The sequence below is a fragment of the Anopheles gambiae genome, chromosome X, assembly GCF_943734735.2.
Source record: "Anopheles gambiae chromosome X, idAnoGambNW_F1_1, whole genome shotgun sequence".
NCBI lineage: Eukaryota > Metazoa > Arthropoda > Insecta > Diptera > Culicidae > Anopheles > Anopheles gambiae.
This window is the reverse complement of record NC_064600.1, coordinates 22,343,525-22,367,516: the sequence shown is the minus strand read 5'-3', so window position 1 is coordinate 22,367,516 and position 23,992 is coordinate 22,343,525. Positions and strand designations below refer to the sequence as shown.

Genomic DNA, 23,992 nt, shown 5'->3' with positions numbered 1-23,992 from the left:
TGAATTGTCTTTCACACTTTAGCAAGTAATCACTTTATATTGTTAGGAGGAGAGAGTTGTCATATACGTCTGACAGCTGTCCATCGACAGAAACTGCTAGTTGGGTAGCAAACAGCTGTCAGTGAGAATAAACGGCACTCTGTGTCTGAACTACGAACGAAACACATGTGTCTTCCTTCCACGAGTTATAACAGCTGGAAAAGATATCTGCGTTATCCGAGACGTTATACGTTATGCTCTCTCTACTTTGCTTCCAATAACTCTGGAAATCACTAGCAAAATAAATATTCTTAGGCCACTTTGTTTGATCCGAACTTAATAAGTTTTTATCACTTGGTGACAGTTGCTTGCTTTGTCAACTTGTGTTAATTAATTTTGCTAAATACTCACATCAATTTCAGCTCCTGGTATGCTAAAATTTCGATATGGTGGGCTACGTCCTTTAATATATTCAAATATTTTGTTGTCTTCTTTGAGAAAGGTTACCTGAAAAGAAAGTAAGATGAATTTATCTTTGTAAATACATTGTAATATTCTGTATCAGGTTGCAATTGTTAGAGCAGCGGTGCATAAGGATTAAACATCACTCGCGAGGTAAATTCGTCAAAAACAAAGCGTTAGTTTCGGATGATCACTGGGAGCCATCAGGGCTCCAGGTAACGAGTGGACACAATGAATTAATTTAACATATTTGTGTTGTTTGTGCGAATTACGATAAGACTTGAACGGCTCCACTGAACCGTGTCACTGTGCGTACTGTGTGTAACTGAGCAGCACTCGGTCTCATCTTACATCTTTATTTATACGATTCATTTCCTTTTAGTTAGATTTGGTTTTACTTTACTTTCTATTTTGTGTCAATTATGCTGAATGTCAAGTTTTGAGTTTACATATGGTTGTGCTTATTATGTAAGGTCAGTTCTGGGTTCTGACGCTTACGCGGTGTTTTGTTTCCTACGCTTACGGTTCTGTTTGTACACACGAGGTACGGTGTCTCCTATTTCATTATTTATTAACTGTTGGTTGCTATTATGCAATGCTGTGTTTTTACGCTTTACCCACTTGAAGCGTTTTGTGCTGGGTAAGGTTTTTTCGCACCTCCGGGGTTGTGTGTCGCTTGTGTGTTTTAAGTGTTTTTGGATAAGGGTTTTTCTGCTGACTTACAATTCCTGACGTAAGGTTATTTATGTGGTTTGGGTTGTGTTGGTATCTTGAGTGGTTGGAATTTGGTCTTTTTGTGTGTTGTGTTGTGTTGACAATTTTGTGTTTATTAAGTGTAATAAGAAATGTGTGTGAACTGATTGAAAACAGTATAGCATGTGCATGTGCATGCTACACCTCCCCCCTTTAATAGAATAACGTAATGAATTACAATGATTGAAGTTATTCTCCTGTGTACTTAATTAATCTATTTTTGTGTACTGTAGAGATTTTCTTTGTTGTATTATTTTGTATTACGCAATTAGGCCCTTGGTCACTTACTTCTGTGAAAGGTCCAATGTAGACTGGATCTAATTTTTTCCTATTTTCATTTTCCAAATATACCTGATCTCCTAAGTTTATAATAAGTGGTACTGTATCTTTATTTAAGGTTTGCTGTCTTTTAATTTTTGCTTTTATCAAATTTTCTCTGGCAATTTCGTTTGATTTTTGGAGTTTATATTTCATTTCGAAATAATATTGGTCAATATTATAAACTGGTTCAATTTTTGTTTTAAATATATCTTGTGGTAAATTCGCTTTTCTACCAAATACTAGTTCGTATGGTGTGTAGTTTGTGTCTGAGTGTTCTGTTGTATTGTAAACAAATTCGTAAAATTTTGTCCAATCGTCCCAGTCATCATGATGTTCGTTTGTATAGCTTCTTAGGTATTCGTTTAGACATCTATGATTTCTCTCTAATGATCCTATTGTCTGTGGGTGGTAAGCTGTGCTAAAAGTTTGTTTGATTTTTAAAATTTCTGAGATTTTGTGTAATATTTCATTGTTATATTCTAGTCCTTGATCTGATTTTAATTCTATAAATGTTCCGAATGTAAGGATGAAGTTTTCTACCAATGCCTTGGCTATAGTGTTTGCTTCTTTGTTATGGATAGGTATTACTACGATATATTTCGTTAAGTCACATTGTATGGTTATTGCATACCTGTTGTTTTTGTTAGTTTTTGTTAGAGGTCCTACTGTGTCGATTGAAATTATGTTAAATGGTTTTGTCGGTGTTGTAGTTACAACTGTTTTTTCTTTAGTATGTCTAGTCGTCTTATTAACTATGCATGCTTTACAATTTCGTACGTATTTCTTGATATCATCTTTCATATTTTTCCATTTATATTTTTCCCTTATTTTCTGGTACAGTCTGTACTGGCCTATATGTCCTCCCGAAGGGGTCATATGATAATCTGAAATTATTCTCAGCCTATCTTTTTCTGTTGTTATCCATCTAGTTGGAGTAAACAGGATTATTTCAAACTTGGTTATGGCTCTGTTGGCTATTTCCTTAATAGTTTGTTGGGAATATTCTTCGAATAAATGATCTTCTTCTGACCATGCTAGCTTATTTCTTCCATATTGTTTCGCGATTTTGCACATTTCTAGAAGAGCAAACTCTAATGCTTGACTTCCATTTACATCATTTCTCAAAAGAAATTTTCCTAGTGCTTTACTGTATGAATGGTTGTATATTATGAATTCAACGTTGTTCTTAATTCTCTGCGTACCTATTTTTAGTACCTTTCTCACTTCTAAAGGTCTATCTGTTTTCCACATCGCGGGGTGATCAGTCCCTGTTGTTGCGATTGGTTCGTCTTTGTTTATATCAGTTTGTGCGTTATTTTTCTTAACCATGGCTCTTGTATTAACCATTAAAATCGTTTTGGATTTTGGTATTGATGCTTTTAGGTCATCTGAGTTAAGGATTATTCTTGATAGTGCGTCTGCCGCAACATTAGCTTTACCTGCTAAATATTCTATTTCAAAGTCAAATTCTTCTAAATCTAGTCTCATTCTAGTAAGCTTAGAAGTAGGATTTTTCATACCAAATAAGTATGCTAATGGTCTATGATCTGTTCTAACTATAAATTTTTGTCCATATACGTAAGGTTTAAAATAATTAATTGCCCAATGTATAGCTGTAAGTTCTTTCTCGATAATTGGCTTATTCTTTTCTCCTGGTGTAAAACTTTTACTCGCAAATGCGACTGGCAAATCGTTTCCATCTGTTATTTGTGATAACACTGCACCACATGCCATATCCGATGCATCTGTCGTAATAATGAATTGTTTTTTAAAATCTGGATATTGTAAAATTGTGGGTGAGAGTAAGCTTTGTTTCAATGTATCAAAAGCTGCTTGACATTCTGAAGTCCATGCAAACTTAACGTCTTTCTTAATCAAATTATTAATTGGTTTAGCTATCTTAGCAAAATTCTGTACAAATTTACGATAATAATTACAAAATGCGACAAAACGTCTTGCTTCATCAGCATTAGTAGGAATCGGGAAGTTTTTAATTGTGTCAAACTTCGCGTCGTCTGGATAAATTCCTTTATCTGTTATTTTATGACCTAAGTACGTTACTTCTGTTTTGAAGAAACAACATTTTTCTGCATTTAGTTTAAGGTTATATTTTCTTAGCCTATCAAAAACTTTACCTAAATTACTGATATGATGCCGTGCACTGCATCCAGTAACTATAATATCATCTATATATACAAATGCTAGCTCTGGTGTTAAACCAGCCATAGCGATAGCCATCATTCTTTGAAAGCTGTTTGGGCTAATGTTGAGTCCAAATGGCATTCTTGTAAACTGATAGTGGCCTGTAGGTGTCGAAAAAGCTGTGTATTTTCTCGAATTTTTATCAAGTTTGATTTGATGAAACCCTGACATCAAATCCAATGTGCTGAAATATTTGGCTCTTCCTAGCTGATCTAGTATCGTGTCTATGCGAGGTAAAGGGAATTTGTCTGGTAAAATTTTCTTGTTCAATTGCCGAAAATCCACTACTAAACGCCATTTCTTTTTTCCTTCACCTGACTTCTTCGGTACTAATAGTATCGGTGAATTATATGATGAAACAGAATGTTCTATAATGTTATTTTTCAACATCTTTTCTACCTGTGATTGCATTTCCTCTGTTTGTGAATGTATTTGTTTATAATTTGGTATATAAGAAGGAATATTATCTTTTAATGAAATTTCCTGGGTATAAAAATTGTTAGTAGAGACCGGTTCATCTTCTAAACAAAATATATCCGAGAATTTTGTGATAAGATTTTCTAACTCTTCTCTTGCTATTTGTGGAATATTTTCTATATGGATTTTGTTATGAATTTTCTGAAGTCGTTCCTTAGATGTGTCAAGTTTCTTCTGTAATTGCTCATACTCTCTTAATGGTTCAACTTCTGGTGTATAAGATTTTATGTTAAAAGAAACATCTTTATCTGTGGTATTAATGAATTTGATATACTGATTACGTTTTGAGACTATTGTGTTTCCGCAAAATACCCCTGGTTGGATTTCTTGTGATAAGATGATTGAATCTTCTGTCAAGTTTGGTATACTTATTTTTCGTACTACTTCACTTCGTTTTGGTAAAATATAATTTCCGTTTACATTGTCCTCTATTGGGTGTGAACTCAATCCGTTATCAGATGAGAAGTATATCATCCAATTAACATAATCAACAATACATCTGTGCTTTATAAAGTCTTTTCCTAATAGTCCGTCGGAAAAAATGGATTCTACATCTTCTATTATATGAAATTCGTGCATAATGGAATAATCGCCAAAGTGAATTGTTGTCATAGCAGTTCCTAAAGTCTCTGATTCATGATCACTTGAGCTTATCAAGGTTAATTTTTTTGATGTATTGATTTTACAACCTGGTTTTAATTTACTATCTTTAAGTACGGATACGGTTGCTCCGGTATCTATGATGAGTGTGCTATAGATTTCCTTTGTAATTTCTATTTTTACTTTAACAAAATTATCTGCATCAGGATTTATGGTTAGTATTGGGTATTTTCCGATGCTTGAGGTTGCCCTAAAAAATTATTCTGTTCTTCGGCTGTTACTGTGTTATGAATAGGCGCTCGATTATTTTGCAAATTGCTATTATTTCTCTGATTGGATTGTACGTACTGATTTCTGTTGGAATTATTTTGTCGATTTGCGTGCTGATTTCTAGTGTTGTTAAAGTTGTTATTTCTGTAGTTATTATTGTTTCGGTTATTGTTATGTCCATATCTTGCGGGTGGGAACCTGGGTGGGTTTTGTGTCTGATACCTATTATTATTATTATTTGAGAATCTATTGTAATTGTTCCTTCCCTGGTAGTTGTTACCATACCCTCTATTGTTCCTAGTAGCGTTTGAATGTAAAATTTTTGTCTGTTCATTCTTTCCTTTTTTCGTTCTGTCTTCTAGTTCCAATTTTACTGCTTGTTCTATTGCTTCATGCAGGGTTTCGAATTTACTTGATCTCATTATTATTTTGGTTTCGCCATCCTTAAGTCCATAACTCAATGCGCTAATTCCAGACTTAGTTGCTTTTTTCCTGGCTACTTCTGGTGTTATTTCTTCCGCTATGTATGCTTCTTCAAGTTGCTGCGTTAGTTTTTCTATAATGCTTCCGAAATCTTCTATTGTTCCGGTCTGTTTCGTATTATCCATTTTGGATACTACTATTTCTGGTGTTACCTTTATGCTGCATCTGTCTTGTAGTTTGTTAACTATATCTTCTATTGAGTTTGGGGCTTCTCCTACAACAATTCGCGCTTTACCTGTCAGACGTCCTAATACTAGCTCTATTATTGTTTCCCTATTCTCCGGCTTCACTATTTTCTTTAATACATTTAAATTTGACACCACACCTTTTAAATCTTTCTCATTACCATCATACTTTGATATGAGAGAAGTGGTGATTTTAATTAGTTCTATAATGTCAGCCATTTTGTCAGATTTAGTTTCTATCGTTATGTCGAACTGGTTTTATGATAATGTTGTATTTAACGAATCTGGATGTCTTTCGAAATGTATTTTAATGCACTTATTTATTTCGTAATATAGGTGTCTACTTTTTTTAACTAAGGTTGTTAATATTTCGTCTTTAATGGATAATTCGTGCTTTCGTAGAAGCTCTTGTATTTCGTCATATAATTCCTTAGTGTTATTTCTTAGTGTGGTTAACGCGCAGAGCCTATAGCATTTGTTTAGTTGTCTAACCTGATCATACGTTCTATCTAGTATTTCTATTTTTTCTAACAGCTTTTGCATATTTATGCAGCTTCATCCGCAAAAATTGCATGTGTACGGTACCTTTTTAAATACATTTGTTGTTGTTGCTGCTCACGGTGCTACGTTGTTCCCGGTGCTCGGTGAACTGCTGTCCCTTGGCCCAGGGATCTCTTCTTTCACCTGTCTGTCCGACAGTGAGCAACCGTCCATTTTTGCCTTATTCTTCTCGTCTTCCGCGTTGGGAACGGCTGTTCCAAACCATACCGCTGGTCACAGTGTTTTTACACGTTGAGGTAGGTTCTCATACGCGCATAATTGTTTTTCATAATCGCGGTCAATAGCTGCATTGGTGAACTTACGGTACTTTCCTACAGCCTTTACCTATTTTTGTGGGTCAAATAGCATATCACCTTTTTCGTATATCATTCATTCACTGTTCTCGATTCAATGTTTACGTTGCTACTTTGGTAGCGTAAGCACTTTTAAAGCGTGTTTTTGCGCTTGGTTACGAAGGTGTTTGTAACAAGTTTTCGCTATTTTAACAATGCACAGGGTGATTAGCAGCCCTAAAATAATGTTTAGTTTTAAATCCTGAGTCAGATGATATTCTGTATGAATATTCTGAGTTTGAACTATTGTGAGATCATGGTCTCCTTTTATATTTGTTTCAGGTTTTGCAGCCTTGCCTCCCATTTTGAAAATGATTGGTTTTCACTCGTAGCTCACTATTGTTGGTAATTAATCACTTTCCAAGTCATTTCAGAAGCACTTGCGATTTTTATAAAACGTTTCCACTTTGCACTTTTTGTCCGTGTTTGAGGTTTCATTCGTCACTTTTTTTTTGCACATCCGAAGATTACAGTTTAAAAGTCACGGTCGCCATGTAATATTCTGTATCAGGTTGCAATTGTTAGAGCAGCGGTGCAGAAGGATTAAACATCACTCGCGAGGTCAATTCGTCAAAAACAAAGCGTTAGTTTCGGATGATCACTGGGAGCCATCAGGGCTCCAGGTAACGAGTGGACACAATGAATTAATTTAACATATTTGTGTTGTTTGTGCGAATTACGATAAGACTTGAACGGCTCCACTGAACCGTGTCACTGTGCGTACTGTGTGTAACTGAGCAGCACTCGGTCTCATCTTACATCTTTATTTATACGATTCATTTCCTTTTAGTTAGATTTGGTTTTACTTTACTTTCTATTTTGTGTCAATTATGCTGAATGTCAAGTTTTGAGTTTACATATGGTTGTGCTTATTATGTAAGGTCAGTTCTGGGTTCTGACGCTTACGCGGTGTTTTGTTTCCTACGCTTACGGTTCTGTTTGTACACACGAGGTACGGTGTCTCCTATTTCATTATTTATTAACTGTTGGTTGCTATTATGCAATGCTGTGTTTTTACGCTTTACCCACTTGAAGCGTTTTGTGCTGGGTAAGGTTTTTTCGCACCTCCGGGGTTGTGTGTCGCTTGTGTGTTTTAAGTGTTTTTGGATAAGGGTTTTTCTGCTGACTTACAATTCCTGACGTAAGGTTATTTATGTGGTTTGGGTTGTGTTGGTATCTTGAGTGGTTGGAATTTGGTCTTTTTGTGTGTTGTGTTGTGTTGACAATTTTGTGTTTATTAAGTGTAATAAGAAATGTGTGTGAACTGATTGAAAACAGTATAGCATGTGCATGTGCATGCTACAACATTATTTTATTTTCATCCGAATGAAATCATAATACCAAACGACATCAACACAAAATCGGCGAATGTTATTTATTCCTCTAAAGCACATTTAAAGTCGTAAATCTTTTATGGAAAATCCACGGGTCTATCGACTAGTGGAACGAATATTTAAAAAAGGGAATCTTTCCTACAGAGACAACTTAAAATTATCGTTTGTGCTTATAAACCCAAACCCATGCGATGTAGAACCAACGGCTTTACAGGTAAACCCTTCGTCATAATATCCGACACTTGTTCAGTTGTCGGTATATACTTCAGTTCGATGATTCCTCGTTGGATGAGATCTTGCACAAGGTGAAACTTGATATCTATATGCTTTAGACAACTGATTTCCTTTTCCTCGCCCATGACTCGAATCGCCGATTGTTGGTCTTCATGGTACAGTACAGGAATATCCAGTTTGATGTCAAGATCCTCCTGCAATCGTATTAGCCTAATGCCTTGGCATGCCGTCATGCACAATGCTATAAGTTCTGCTTCTGTTGAAGATTATATAAATGTTGTTTGTTTCTTTGTTGACCAACTCACCGTACTACCGTAAACTTTGAAAACATAGCCAGTCAGCGAACGCCGATCGATCGCATTGTTTCCCCAATCAGTATCCGAATATGCTTCGATAGCTGAAAGATTCTCATTACCTTCGAAATGTAAACCGATGTCCAAAGTACCATGCACGTAGCGCAATACTCGTTTTAGATGATACCAATCTTGGTCTGTGGGGCAACATTGAAATTGGCTAAAATAATGCACTGCTGTACACAAGTTCGACCTAGTTGTCAAAGTTCCATACATTAAGCATCCAATTAGTTCTCGATATAGCTTATCCACCCTATTGCATTTTTCATCCTTTAGCATTTGCAAACGATTCTCAATCTAAGTTGACACTGGTTGGTATTGAAGGACAAATGGGCATAAAAAAGAAGCGGTACGACGACCAAGCTGTGTACATTTACACTTTCAACAAGGCTCCGTGGATATGAAAGTGTTGCGTTCGATAACAGCATCTGAGCATCAAGTAGTAAAGTGGTGCTATTTTTCAAACAGCAATTCAATCACGCAGTGCAAGAACTGCCAAAACTTTGGACACGTAGCAGCTAATTGTTACCGTTCACCAATGTGCGTTAAATGTGCCGAACATCATGGTTTATCAAACTGTGCGGTGGCTAAGAACTCAACGGATGGAGTTATACCTAAGCACAAAGTTAAATGTGCTAGTTCCTACGCCAAAACTTCGAGCAGTAACCAAAACGATCTATTTAATTCCGATCAAATAATCGAAATTGTTAAATAAACTTTCTCTTGCTAGAGAAACTGTACAAATAAGGAGGATCAAATTCATTAGGATCAAGACCACTGTCTTCAAGATTGTTCAAAATATCGCTTTCCGTGATGGAAAGTCAAACCGACGTTGTAATTTCATACTGAAATGCTAATAGCATTACCAACAAAAAAAAAGGGGATCTTATAATTTATCTAGCAAAATATAATATTGATGTTGTGGTAGTGTGTGAAACATTTCTCCAACCTGGTCAAACATTTAAAGTCGCTAACTATAAATCATATCGATTAGACAGATCTTGATGATCTGTCTTTGATGAATAGCAAAAAGGTCAATTTTCTATATTTCATCCAGACTCACCCACATACCATCCAATAAATACTAACAATAATCCCTCCACAATCGACAATAATGTCCCACAAATTAAGAAAGCACACAGATAACAAAAATCGTAATATGATTTCCAACCAGGACTTACAATTCATCAACTAGACAGGCTAAAGAGTGACATAGTTGCTAAAAGGAATTTAAAAAAATCAACCGGATTGGTATTACTAGATTCAACAAAGGCTTTCGATACGATATGGCATATTGCTGGCATATTTTAAATTTCCAAAATTTTTTAATCACACTATATTCTGAAGATCACTATAAAGTAAGATTGGTGGCGAGGGGGTTTAGCCAACGATAAGGTTTTGATTATTTTGAAACATATTCACCCTCTACTAGACTTGACACTTTGCGAACGATCTTAGCAGTGGCAAATCAGAAGGGTATGATAATGCACCAAATGACATGACACAACCCGAAGGGTTGGAAACAGGGAATAGTCTTGTATGTCGTCCAAACAAGTCTTTACATGAACTTAAACAGGTGTCAAAAGCATTTGCTTAGTTTGTGAAAAAACTAAGATTTAAAAGAAGTATAAGTGACAATTGTTGCATTTGTCCAATCAAAAGCACATCATCCTCATAGATTAATAAAAAAGCTGATTTTCTCCAGATTCACGCACATACAAACAAGCTATAATAAGCTGGTCGATTTAAACGTTTCAGTTACCTCAGAGGCATTTGGAAGAATGGAGTGGGGGGGTGGAATGGAGCTCGGGTTTTTTGCACCGAATGAACCTTGGCTCTCCCGGTTGCCGCCTAACGTGCCTTGGCTCTTCAGGTTCAATCCACGCGGAAATAGCGTGATCCGTGGTGGCACGGATCCGTGGCAAATCTACCAGCGACTCCATTTTGTCCAATTCAGCCAGCAGGACCTCATATTTACGTCTTGTTGACTGTTTTCGTCTTTCTAGCTCGGCCAGTTCCATTGTTTCTTCTATAGCTAACAGATTTAGCAACATATTTTGACGAGCTATACTCATAGGGAAGCTTCTGGTTGTCTTCGTTGGGTTTGGAGACGTTGATGGTTTTGCTCTATCCTCTAACAGCTCACACGTATGCCACGTCATCTCCCTGGATTGTAGACTAATCGTACTGCTACTCTTGATCCGAGTTTAGATACGTTGTGTTGCTCTTAATCCGAGCTTATGCTCAACACAATAAACACAGGGGATTTTTTTAATGTAGAAATTTGCGACTAAATATTGACGGTTTCTTTAACAACGCACTAGTGATAAAATAAAAGACTCGCGTTAATCTCGCTGCTTGCCTTAATCCAGCAAAAGTATTTATTTTTCTCTAGCACACACGCGCGTTAAAAAAATCCCGTGTTCTTTCTCTCGATTCTTGATCGCAACTGGCCACTTCTTCTTGCGGTGCCACTCGCTTTCATTCGCTCAATATTCGGGAGCGGCTTTAACCTGGCTGATCGTGGTGGTCTAGTTCGGCTTTCAGAACTGCTTTGGCAACAGCATGATTGAATTGTTGTTTGAAAAATAGCGGCACTTCACTACTTGATGCTCAGATGCTGTTATCGAACGCAACACTTTCATATCCACGGAGCCTCGTTGAAAGTGTAAAAGGTACACAGCTTGGTCGTCGTACCGCTTCTTTTTTATGCCCAGTTTTTTGATCGCCACTGGTGTGACTTTTTTATCTTTAAGTATTTGTGTGACCTCTTCGATTGGCTTACCGGTAAGGCCCAGCAAAACTATTTTTGTTGTTTTCTCTTCGTCCAGTTCCTACATATGAAAGTTTGCGTTCGATGTTTTAGGTAGTTTACTACCGCTCTAAAATCATTACTGGTAGTGGTGCGTACCAGAGTGCCGTTGTTTGTAACTGCGGTGGTGTATATCACTACACTAGCTGCGATTATTTTTTTGTGCACGTCGCTTACGATTGTGCTTGAGATAAAGATCGGTGGTGGTAGTTTTGTCGTTGGGCTTATGACCTCTCTGCTTGTATTGATCTCTTGATCATCGATCGTTTCTAATACATCGAAAGAGTTTTGATCGGCTTGTCTTCCGGTCTTTGATGAGTTCCCAGTATTATTCACTAAGTTAAGAAACACATTTAGAGGGACAACGGGTCGCCTCTTGACAATAATGTGCTTCTTGCGGCCCATTACTGGGCTTGGTAGTGCAATTACTTCCTTTGGAACATGCACGTGAACATTTACACAAAAAACTCTAAGTTTGTCAACATTTCATTTTGCCTTGCTCCAAATTTCATATGGTGTCAAATTGGAAGCTAAAGCCTTCACAGGACATCTATTGGTTAAGTAAGTGGCTGTTTGGATTGCAGGCCCCCAAAGCCTATTCTCCACATTGGAGTCCTTCATCATAGCACGAGCCATTTCTAAAAGGGTTCTGTTTTTCCGCTCACTAACACTGTTTTGTTCCGGCGTATAAGGAACTACAACCTCGATTTGTATTCCCTTTTCTTAGCAAAAATCAAAAATTTAATACTGTGTATTCTGTACCGTTATCACACCGCAAATTAGATTTTTTTTATCCAAATTTCGCAGAAATTATGGCTTCAAAGTCACGAAATTTTTCAAAAGATTCACTCTTTGCCTTGAGTAAAAACACCATTTTGAACTTGCTCCAATCATCTATGGAGGTAATAAAGTATTTTTCACCATCAAAACCGACAAGAGTGCTAGGGTCACAAATATCAGAATGAACAAGCTCCAATAATCTGTTGGATCTTCGATCTTCACTTGTCACAAATTGCGTTCAAATGAGTTTTCCTGCAATACAAGCTTCACAGATAAATTATACGTCTCCTTGCCGCCCAATCCATTTTTCGTACGCATATGTATTTTCTACCATTGGGCCTGATCGCCAACGAAAGTCGATAAAATTTATACGATCGGTTAATATGTTCGATCCACCGGTGGAGTTTGTTTTCCACTGGTGGATAATTTTCTCTACTGGTGGATAACTACCCAAATAACCAAGATATTGAAAACGCCACCAATTTCTTGTACTAAAAATCCATTTGCATTGAAAAAAGCCAAAAAAATGTCAGTTTGGTGGGTTAAACCACACATCTACAGAAGCGGCCACTTCAATATTTGTTAAAATCAGTTTTTTATGCACGGGTAATTCATTTACTCAACATGTATCATCCCAAAATGTGTACAATTGTGCAATGAAGCAATAAAACGTGTGTGTTTAAGTTCATTTGTTGTGAAACATAATTGTGTAAGATGTGGATGTGTGTGTTTGTTGACTTGCAAATGGACTCTTTCATTTCGCTGGTCAGTGCACAGTTTATTTATAAATAATAATGCCGAAGTTATGCTTTGATGTAAGTGAATGAGTTAAAGTAATAGATGTTTTAAAATCATGTTCAGCATTTGACCTTAGCCCCTTGATCCATCTTTTTCTCGTCAACATGTTTGGAAAAGATGAGCCAAGCGCGTGCAAGGTCAATACATATGATCGGAACTGACAGTTCCAATTGTTCTAAAATTTGGTGGATTAACGACTGAATCGACCACAACTTATCCACGTGGGTTTGAAGTAGCTTTACAGTGGGTTAAGGCCGATTTGGTTATTTGGGTCTTTCAGATTCGAGTAGCCATTGGTTTTGCTATCTGTCATTCACACTTTTGTTTACGTTTAGAGGTGTTGATTTGCGGAATGAATAAAATAGTAAAGTTGGCTTAGTTACGGACTATCTAGTCAAGAATCTGAAGTGGTCTTAGACAGTACTGACGGTAGACCTATTCAAATTTTAGAGGTAAAATGTAAAACGGGTTATTGGCTGAACAAGTTTAGATGAAACAAAATTGTATGAACTGGATGACGAAGTTCGAATCCTTTCTGCACTTGCCGCCTTCACTGACCCTTGTCCTGTGCCATGTACTAAGTACGCCCATCAACTCCAGCCACCGCGAACGCTGGATACGTAAACGTCTGTATTTTACGTTCTCGTGCAAACAAATTTATTGAAACAACGCTGTACAATTATTTCGTGCAATAAGGAGTGTCCGAATCCGCTCACGGCCTCTCGCCCTCGCCAGTTCATTATACTGGCCTTAATGGCTGAAGCCTCCGTGCCATCTGGCCACTTCAAATTAAACCTACTACGCCCCCTCCGTAATGGCGGATTTAACGGTAAGCAGACTGAGTGACCGCAGCGGGCCCCGTAGATGAAAAGTCCAGCATATATGGTGTGTACAGTAGTCTCATTGCGGGCCTCCGTGAACGATAGAGGCTCCATGGACTAAGGGACTCATAGACTATAGGGGGCCCAATAAGGAGTGAGCCCGACCAACCCCCTTACCCCAGCAAAACCCCAGGCAAAACATTAAAGTGTGCTTGATCCAAAACCACGTGAAGAAAGCTAATCACTCCCCAGCCTCGTTCAACACCTTAAGGGGGGCCCTACTCCGTTTACCGCTTTGGGCCTTAGGGTCAACACGCTAAATCCGCCACTGTTCCAAAGAACAGTTTACGGACTGGGTCGTCCGTTTCCATGGATGTAACAGGTTGGCTGATAAGTCCCGGGTCTAACAAAGAAAAACACATTTTTTTGTCTAAATTCGTTTTTATTATTCAACATAGTTCCCTTCAAGAGCGATACAACGATTATAACGACCTTCCAATTTTTTGATACCATTTTGGTAGTACTCCTTCGGTTTTGCCTCAAAATAGGCCTCAGTTTCGGCGACCACCTCTTCATTGTAGCCAAATTTTTTCCCTGCGAGCATTCTTTTGAGGTCTGAGAACAAGAAAAAGTCGCTGGGGGCCAGATCTGGAGAATACGGTGGGTGGGGAAGCAATTCGAAGCCCAATTCATGAATTTTTGCCATCATTTTCAATGACTTTTCGCACGTTGCGTTGTCTTTTTCCATTTTTTTCACAATAACAAAAGTTGCTTGACAAAAGACGCTCTGTCTCACAAACTAATTGACATACAGACGTTAAATTTTAACACGAATCGTTTGAAGGTTGGTACTATATAAAAATAATATACATTTAATACTAGCGGCGCCATCTATGTGTCAGACCGGGGACTTATCAGCCAACCTGTTAGCATGGCCTATCTATTAAAGCTTGGCGAGCTTGATACGACAATGAAGTCGCCGTACATCTCGTATTACTCGACGTAATATTGGCTTCTCCAATGTATTTCCACGCATAAGGGATCAAGATAATTTCGTCAGATTTGATAAAAATAAAATAACTACGTTAAAATTGTAATCTATGTGATTCAGTAGAGAAGCTATTCAAGTGTACAAATTGCTTTAAATAATTGAACAAAAAAAATCATTGGATGACGCGTTTGCCACGAGGCGTGGAACTTAGTAAGAGTCAATCTGAACATTCCTGGGCTGTAGCCATCCATAAGCGACCCAGAGTTTTGGAGATATTCCGGAAGGTACAAGTAAGCACCTTCGATAGGTGCAATAATACGCCAACAATCCCGCTTGGAACACGCCACTCCAAAGGGTAGGAGTTGCTTATACTTTCTTGCACCTCGTGTTCCGTCTTCTAAATCTCGTTGCATCCACGTGTCGGAAACGATTCGAATATGCCGTCACTTGCCTCTGTGTCATGTGGTGTGATATGAAAATGGTAGCCATGAAAATTTCTTGATAACGGTCTCCTGATTATGTCTACTAAACGTGCCGAAAGGTTGCATAAAAGAGAAGGATTAGCAGAAAAGGATTTTTATGTTGGTTTTTCATTTCTTAGCTTGAACTTTGAAGACTAGATACCTATTATATCTTTAAAAGTATATAAAAAAATAAATATATATATTCTAGACAAAAATATCTTAGCTTACAGGGTTTCACACTTTATCTCAAGACCGCGGGACCCCATCCCGAATATGTCTTAGCCAAAGCCAAGACTGCGGTATGATGCTTGAAAACGTTGATGATACCTGAAAACGTTAATGATACCTGAATTCATCGGACGCGATGTTGAATCTGCGGCACATTTCTCGAACACACTGTTCCGCGCCGAGGACATGCGGTCGAATATTTTTTTACACGGATATCCTTTGTGTACATCAATGTATGAGAAACACCCAATTATCCTTTTCGTGTTTTTTTTTTTTTTTTGTTGAACCGTCGGATTCAAGGAATGACCTTCCTCAAAATGGGACTAGTGTGAGTGAGATGAAAGAAAAAATCCCTCCGATTGTTGCATTCAACCTTTCGGAGGAGGAATTTGATACACTTACAGCGTTGGTAAACTCTTGTAAACTTTCTGCCAGGTTTGTTTTGTTAAAAGGAAACTATTCAAAAATCGCCTCACCGGACTTCAACGCGATTTCTACTCGCATGACTTTCCTGGAGACAAGTTCTTCAAAGTTATTGTGAAAAAATAGCGTTTCGAAAACTCTGAAACGGTATAACAGTGGACGCAAGAAGCAGGGCTGCCTAAACCAGCGGAAGTGCGCTTTCTCTCCAGTGAACGGGCAAGGCTAGCCTCGTTCAAGAACTTTTTTGTGTCCTTTGTCAAAGGAGCAATCACCAAGCCTGGCGTGCCTCAAGTATCTCGGCTAGGTTCGATCAGCATGCAGTGGGAACGTTACATGTCAAAACGAGATGACGTCATCCAATACAGAAACTGCCTGCGTTTTGGACATGGCCAAACTAATTACGCCATGAAAACACGCTGTCTAAAATGTGGTGGATCACATTTGCAAAGCATTGTTTTGTTGAGCAGGAAAATAAGCGCCGGTGCGCCAACTGTAATCACAGCCCCTTTAACAAAAACTGCAAAACACGCGTCGCATTCGTCCAAAATCGTGCAACAGCAAAACAGCAAGCTCCTAGTAATAAGAACAAGTATAAACCGGCTCCCAAGCCTGCGACCCCAGCGTTGATTAATCCTTTTTTGTGGAGCGCACCTTTATCGCCTGCCATACCAACTGTTACAGCTCTCACTACTATCTCCAGATGCAGTTGATAGTGCCATGCCAGTGCTATCTCCATAAACTTCTCAAGTTCAGAACGATGGAGTCTATCAGCTGTTGCCTGTATCGCAGCAATAACAACAACAACAAATTCTGCAGTTACAACAGCAGATTTAGCAACTACAACAGCAGATACAAATGTTGCTCTCAGCACAGCCCCTGCAGCAACAGAAAGTGCAGCAGCGGCAGGCTCAGCAGCAGGTTCAACAGCATCAGCCTCTGCAGCAGGTTCAACAGCATCAGCCTCAGTAGCAGATTCAGCAAAAACATTTTCACCAGCAGGTTCAGCAGCGATTGGAAGCAGCCGAAAATTCAACAACATGCAACAGCGTCACACAACACCTGTAGAAAATTATACCGGGTGTGAAAATGAGAGGAAAATTGTGATATTGGGAGTAGGATAAAATAACGTGTAGGCGGTTGATTTTACATTTATAATTCATTATATAGTTTAGCTAATCTTCCTCTAATTCCCTGTTTATATTCTAGCCTTCAACTGTTGTCTGTTCCTAAAGGCACGGTCTATTCGGGGCTTGAACTCATGATGGGCATGTTGTTAAGTCGTACGAGTTGATGACTGTACCACCAGACCGGCCGTTACATAATCCCGTTACGATAATCCCATAATTCATGCCATAATAAAATATAATTCAATTAAAATACATAAATAGAAATTCAAACAACACCCCTGTGCATGAATTCGACATGGACACATAGCCTTCAACGTCATCACAATTTTTCGCAAGAAACTGGAACTCATTACCTTTCTAACAGATCAGGATATCGATACAATGACCAACACCGAAACACACTTAAAGCCAAACCTAAGCTTCAGTTTGTCAGGATATAGTTTTATCAGACTGGACCGACCTTCAATGCGAAAAGGACGAATTGCTATTTTCGTGAAGAGAAACATCTAATTTAAGGCGCTACCTTTACCAAATGTAACGTTTGATGAAGCTGCTGGCGTTGAAATAACTTCAGATCAGGGTAATTTATACGTTTATAAAATTCAATTTATAAGCTTTACGCTGTATACTGTCCCAGACAAGCCAAAAAGTCGAATGGTACCATCGCTGCGCTTAAACAAGACCTAATACTGCTCGCTGGTCTTAATCGGAACCTGATTATATCCGGAGACCTCAATGCGAAACATGTGAACTGGAGAAATGCTCGCAGAAATAAGAACGGTGAAATACTTTTGGAGGTGCTGCAAACAGGCCTTCTATCAATGTCTTTCCAAGCGTCGCCAACCTTCATAAATGGCAGGAGTTACTCAACACCAGGCTTCTTTCTATCTAACATGGAGAGAAAATTAGACGACCCGACAACGGTACAAGCACTATTATCCGACCATCTTCCAATAGTTGGGACCATCTCTGAAGTAGCCAGAATCAACACAAGATGACGAATAAATTATCGTGAGGCTGATTGGAATAGATTTGAATCATGGGTGGAAACCTATATCGTAACAAATGCTCCTCTCAACAACTTAAGCGAAATCGATGCAGCTCTTGTGAGTATAACGAACATCTTCAAAGATGCTGAGGTTCAGTCTATTGTCTACTGTTAAATCTCGTGAACAATTACTTCAGATTGACAGTGGTACTAAGCGCTTCATTTCTTTGAAAAACTATCATAAGAAGTGTTTTGCACGTTCAGGAAATATGTCTCACTATATTCTGTATAGCTCCTAAGAAATGAAAACTTTGCAAATAGTATAAGAAATTTAACAAAAGGTTCCCATCCATTAAAGAAAGCTGTTTAAGTTCTCAAAACCCGTCCAAAACCAATTTCTCTTCTCACAAATGATGCAAGGGTACTTTTCACTCCCAGCGAAAAGGCAAAAGGGTTAGCAGAAAAGTTTGCTGCAGCTCATGTAACTGGAAGCAACCTGCAAAGCACTCATGAACAGGAGGTCACTTTAGCTAGATCTAGGATCATGGAGGCTCCAATCATAGTGCCTGACTCTGAACTAACTTACCAGTCAAGAGTTGTCTCAATACCTAAGATACATTCCAAATTTCAAGGCACCAGGAATAGATCAAATTTTCAACATAATGTTAAAACCCGTAGGAAACAGAGCTATCTACCTCATTTCAAATATTTTTAATACCTGTCTACGGCAGGGATACTTCCCCAGGGATTGAAAATCGGCAAAAGTTTTACTAGTTACCGTGGAATCTCATTGTTATCAGTGCTGAATAAACTGTTTGAGCGAGTTATTTACTCCAGAATTAATAAATTCTGTGAAGAGGGTAGTGTGCTGGCTGAAGTGCAGTTTGGCTTTCGCACTGGTCATTCCACCGCTCAAATATTACAGCGTGTTATAATATCTTGAATTTTCTGGTCTTGTTGGTACTTTGTGTACGTATCAAGTCCTCACTGAAGAGCACCCTTTAGGAAGGATCTTACCTTATGTGAGTAAAGAATTGCAGTGTCATCAGCATAAAGACATAGTTGAGTGTTGTTCAACAGATCAGGAAGATCTGAGGTGTACAAGCTGTACAAAAGTGGACCCAAAACCTGCTCCGTTGGAATACCACTGCGATTTTTCACAACTAATGTGAACCTCAGAGCAACGATCATCGAGATAGTCTTTGATTATTCTTACCATATAAACCGAGAAGTTATACTTACTTAGTTTATACAGTAAGCCTTAATGGCATACAATACTTACTTATGGCATACTTAAGAAAGGCCTTCTCAATTTCAAGCAACGCCATAGCTGTTGAACAACTAGAGCGCTTCTTTTCGTTGATTATGTTAATAACACGCTGTAATAGTTGAGCGGTGGAATGACCAGTGCGAAAGCCAAACTGCACTTCAGCCAGCACACTACCCTCTTCACAGAATTTATTAATTCTGGAGTAAATAACTCGCTCAAACAGTTTATTCAGCACTGATAACAATGAGATTCCACGGTAACTAGTAAAACTTTTGCCGATTTTCAATCCCTGGGGAAGTATCCCTGCCGTAGACAGGTATTAAAAATATTTGAAATGAGGTAGATAGCTCTGTTTCCTACGGGTTTTAACATTATGTTGAAAATTTGATCTATTCCTGGTGCCTTGAAATTTGGAATGTATCTTAGGTATTGAGACAACTCTTGACTGGTAAGTTAGTTCAGAGTCAGGCACTATGATTGGAGCCTCCATGATCCTAGATCTAGCTAAAGTGACCTCCTGTTCATGAGTGCTTTGCAGGTTGCTTCCAGTTACATGAGCTGCAGCAAACTTTTCTGCTAACCCTTTTGCCTTTTCGCTGGGAGTGAAAAGTACCCTTGCATCATTTGTGAGAAGAGGAATTGGTTTTGGACGAGTTTTGAGAACTTAAACAGCTTTCTTTAATGGATGGGAAACTTTTGTTAAATTTCTTATACTATTTGCAAAGTTTTCATTTCTTAGGAGCTATACAGAATATAGTGAGACATATTTCCTGAACGTGCAAAACACTTCTTATGATAGTTTTTCAAAGAAATGAAGCGCTTAGTACCACTGTCAATCTGAAGTAATTGTTCACGAGATTTAACAGTAGACAATAGACTGAACCTCAGCATCTTTGAAGATGTTCGTTATACTCACAAGAGCTGCATCGATTTCGCTTAAGTTGTTGAGAGGAGCATTTGTTACGATATAGGTTTCCACCCATGATTCAAATCTATTCCAATCAGCCTCACGATAATTTATTCGTCATCTTGTGTTGATTCTGGCTACTTCAGAGATGGTCCCAACTATTGGAAGATGGTCGGATAATAGTGCTTGTACCGTTGTCGGGTCGTCTAATTTTCTCTCCATGTTAGATAGAAAGAAGCCTGGTGTTGAGTAACTCCTGCCATTTATGAAGGTTGGCGACGCTTGGAAAGACATTGATAGAAGGCCTGTTTGCAGCACCTCCAAAAGTATTTCACCGTTCTTATTTCTGCGAGCATTTCTCCAGTTCACATGTTTCGCATTGAGGTCTCCGGATATAATCAGGTTCCGATTAAGACCAGCGAGCAGTATTAGGTCTTGTTTAAGCGCAGCGATGGTACCATTCGACTTTTTGGCTTGTCTGGGACAGTATACAGCGTAAAACTTATAAATTGAATTTTATAAACGTATAAATTACCCTGATCTGAAGTTATTTCAACGCCAGCAGCTTCATCAAACGTTACATTTGGTAAAGGTAGCGCCTTAAATTAGATGTTTCTCTTCACGAAAATAGCAATTCGTCCTTTTCGCATTGAAGGTCGGTCCAGTCTGATAAAACTATATCCTGACAAACTGAAGCTTAGGTTTGGCTTTAAGTGTGTTTCGGTGTTGGTCATTGTATCGATATCCTGATCTGTTAGAAAGGTAATGAGTTCCAGTTTCTTGCGAAAAATTGTGATGACGTTGAAGGCTATGTGTCCATGTCGAATTCATGCACAGGGGTGTTGTTTGAATTTCTATTTATGTATTTTATTTGAATTATATTTTATTATGGCATGAATTATGGGATTATCGTAACGGGATTATGTAACGGCCGGTCTGGTGGTACAGTCATCAACTCGTACGACTTAACAACATGCCCATCATGAGTTCAAGCCCCGAATAGACCGTGCCTTTAGGAACAGACAACAGTTGAAGGCTAGAATATAAACAGGGAATTAGAGGAAGATTAGCTAAACTATATAATGAATTATAAATGTAAAATCAACCGCCTACACGTTATTTTATCCTACTCCCAATATCACAATTTTCCTCTCATTTTCACACCCGGTATAATTTTCTACAGGTGTTGTGTGACGCTGTTGCATGTTGTTGAATTTTCGGCTGCTTCTTGGTGCGTTCGCTGCTGAACCTGCTAGTGAAATTGTTTTTGCTGAATCTGCTACTGAGGCTGATGCTGTTGAACCTGCTGCAGAGGCTGATGCTGTTGAACCTGCTGCGGAGCCTGCCGCTGCTGCACTTTCTGTTGCTGCAGGGGCTGTGCTGAGAGCAACATTTGTATCTGCTGTTGTAGTTGCTAAATCTGCTGTTGTAACTGCAGAATTTGTTGTTGTTGTTATTGCTGCGATACAGGCAACAGCTGATAGACTCCATCGTTCTGAACTTGAGAAGTTTATAGAGATAGCACTATATATATATATACATATATATATATATATATATATATATATATATATATATATATATATATATATATATATATATATATATATATATATATATATGTGTTTGTGTGTGTGTGTGTGTGTTTGTGTGTGTGTGTGTTCGAACGAAGCAAGCAATTTTTATTACAATGGGTCGAGGTAAACATTGTACCGATTATCAGCGCCACATCATTTACCGAATGGCGCCTGCGAGCATTAAGCGTAGAACGATCGAGTTCGTCATGGAACAATCGCGCACTTTTGTGGCAAACGCGCTTCGGACAACCGAAACGCGCAAGTCACACGAACGTCCTCGGAAGACCACGGCGGAGGAAGACCGTATGATTGTTAACATATCGAAGAAACATCTGTTTAGCTCGGCACCAGAGATCCGAGGCAGACTGAAATTGGCGGTGACGCCGAGAACAGTTTAGCGAAGATTGGTCAGTGCCGGGCTACTCGCGCGAGTGCCACTCAAAGTGCCCAATTTAACACCTGCGCATAAAAACGCACGGGTGTTATTTGCAATTGAGCACATGTTCTTCGATGAACAGGATTGGCACAGGGTTTTGTGGTCAGACGAGTCGAAATTCAATCGACAGGGGTCGGACGGACGCAGGTTGGTTCGGCGCCCTGTTAATTGTGCTCTTGATCCAAAATACTGCTTCAAAACTTTTAAGCATGGCGGTGGTAGTCTCATGGTGTGGGGATGCTTCTCCTACTATGGGATGGGTCCGTTGGTTCGAATCCACGGTAATTTGAATCGGTTTGGGTATCGAGATATTCTTGATACTCATTTGCTATCACACGCTAGGAAAAACCTTCCTCGGTCTGGGATGTTTATGCAAGACAACGATTCTAAGCATACTTCCAGGACTGTCCAAACTTGGCTTGCTTCCTTCAAGTACATGAGCGTCCGCAGCACCTTCGGGATAGAGCCATATAAGGATGGCTCTATCCCGATAGGGTCGACCTATCGGGATAGAGCCATCCTTAAATATAAATATGAGCCGGTCTCGTAGTACAGTCGTCAACTCGTACGACTTAACAACATGCCCGTCATGGGTTCAATCCCCAAATAGACCGCGCCGCCATACGTAGGACTGACAATCCTGCTAGGGGGGGAATCAATAAGTCACTGAAAGCCAAGCCCATAAGTGGGTACAGGCAGGCCTTGACCTGTATATATATATATATATTCTTTATTATATATATTTATCTATTTATTTATGTATACATATCATAACAAACACATACATTTTATCAACATGAAATACACAAGACATGATCGCTTACTTTGTACAAAATATCGGGTAATACGTCGTTTTCACAATACAGTGCCACCGCACTACCCCTTTCCACGTATTTTCTTAATACGAGCTGAACATTGACTGTTGATTGTCCATCTGCAAAAAATTAGAAAATAACAATTAGGATTCAACACAAATCAATCATTCATCCATCTTATCCAAAACGCCACTCATTTTTCTGTGATTTTTTTAGTTTGTATTAAAACATGTTAAAATTTATTTTCTTTTTTGGTATTGTCTACACTAGCTACACCCAAGCATTCTGAAACCGGATTATTGCGAGGCGATTAGACGCGATTCACAAGATAGAAACAAAAAAAGCGGGAAACTGCCAATGGGGCCGTTCACGATTCTAGTCAGCTTTTTGTATGGAGTTTGGCTGTTGGAGGCTGACATCTTGTAAACACTCCATACGAAACCACACAAAAAACTAGCCTGCAATTTGCAGTCTAGATTATTGTAGCCTCAATGCCAAGGTGTATTTATTAAGAAGGTGAATTGTTAGCACATTAGCCTGGCACCATCATTGAGAATTGTTATGTCAAATTGCATACAATTTTCTATACCCCCCTTCAGCCCTTCCCGATTTTAATACCAGAGATCATAGTATTGTTATATCGTGTATTATATTGTATATATTGTTATATATTGTTATAAGTCGTGATTTGTCAATTTGCTCTGAAGCACTTCACCTCCTAATATCCATACACCTGGCTCTAAGCTAGAATTAGATTCGAGTACCTGCTCAAAAAAATGGCAACACAATGTGGTGTTTACATTTATCCCAAGGTGCATTATAGAGTCTGCCCAGTCAGACAGCCTTCTGTTCATTTACCCATTCGAGCAGTTTTGTGTCTGCCATAACAGTAATTTAAGAGCAATTTAGCGGTACGAAGTGATGTCGTTTGTTGTCAGTGAAAAGATGTAAATTAGAACAAAAAATGTATTGTTTTAATGATCTTTTAGTGGAAAAGACGTCGGCGGTG

The 23,992-nt window shown here is 38.6% G+C and overlaps 1 protein-coding gene across 4 annotated transcripts in view; it reads right to left on the bottom strand.

The window, feature by feature from the left end:
• Nucleotides 1-23,992, bottom strand: part of LOC11175855 (uncharacterized) — a 206,123-nt gene that overhangs the window by 114,179 nt on the left and 67,952 nt on the right. For all 4 annotated transcript variants that reach the window (XM_061641036.1, XM_061641042.1, XM_061641049.1 and 1 more), the window contains exons 3-4: nucleotides 22,993-23,102; nucleotides 391-486 (exon numbers count right to left, since the gene is read on the bottom strand). In XM_061641036.1, coding sequence (XP_061497020.1) covers nucleotides 391-486; nucleotides 22,993-23,102 — 206 coding nt within the window. The remainder of the gene's footprint in view (nucleotides 1-390; nucleotides 487-22,992; nucleotides 23,103-23,992) is intronic.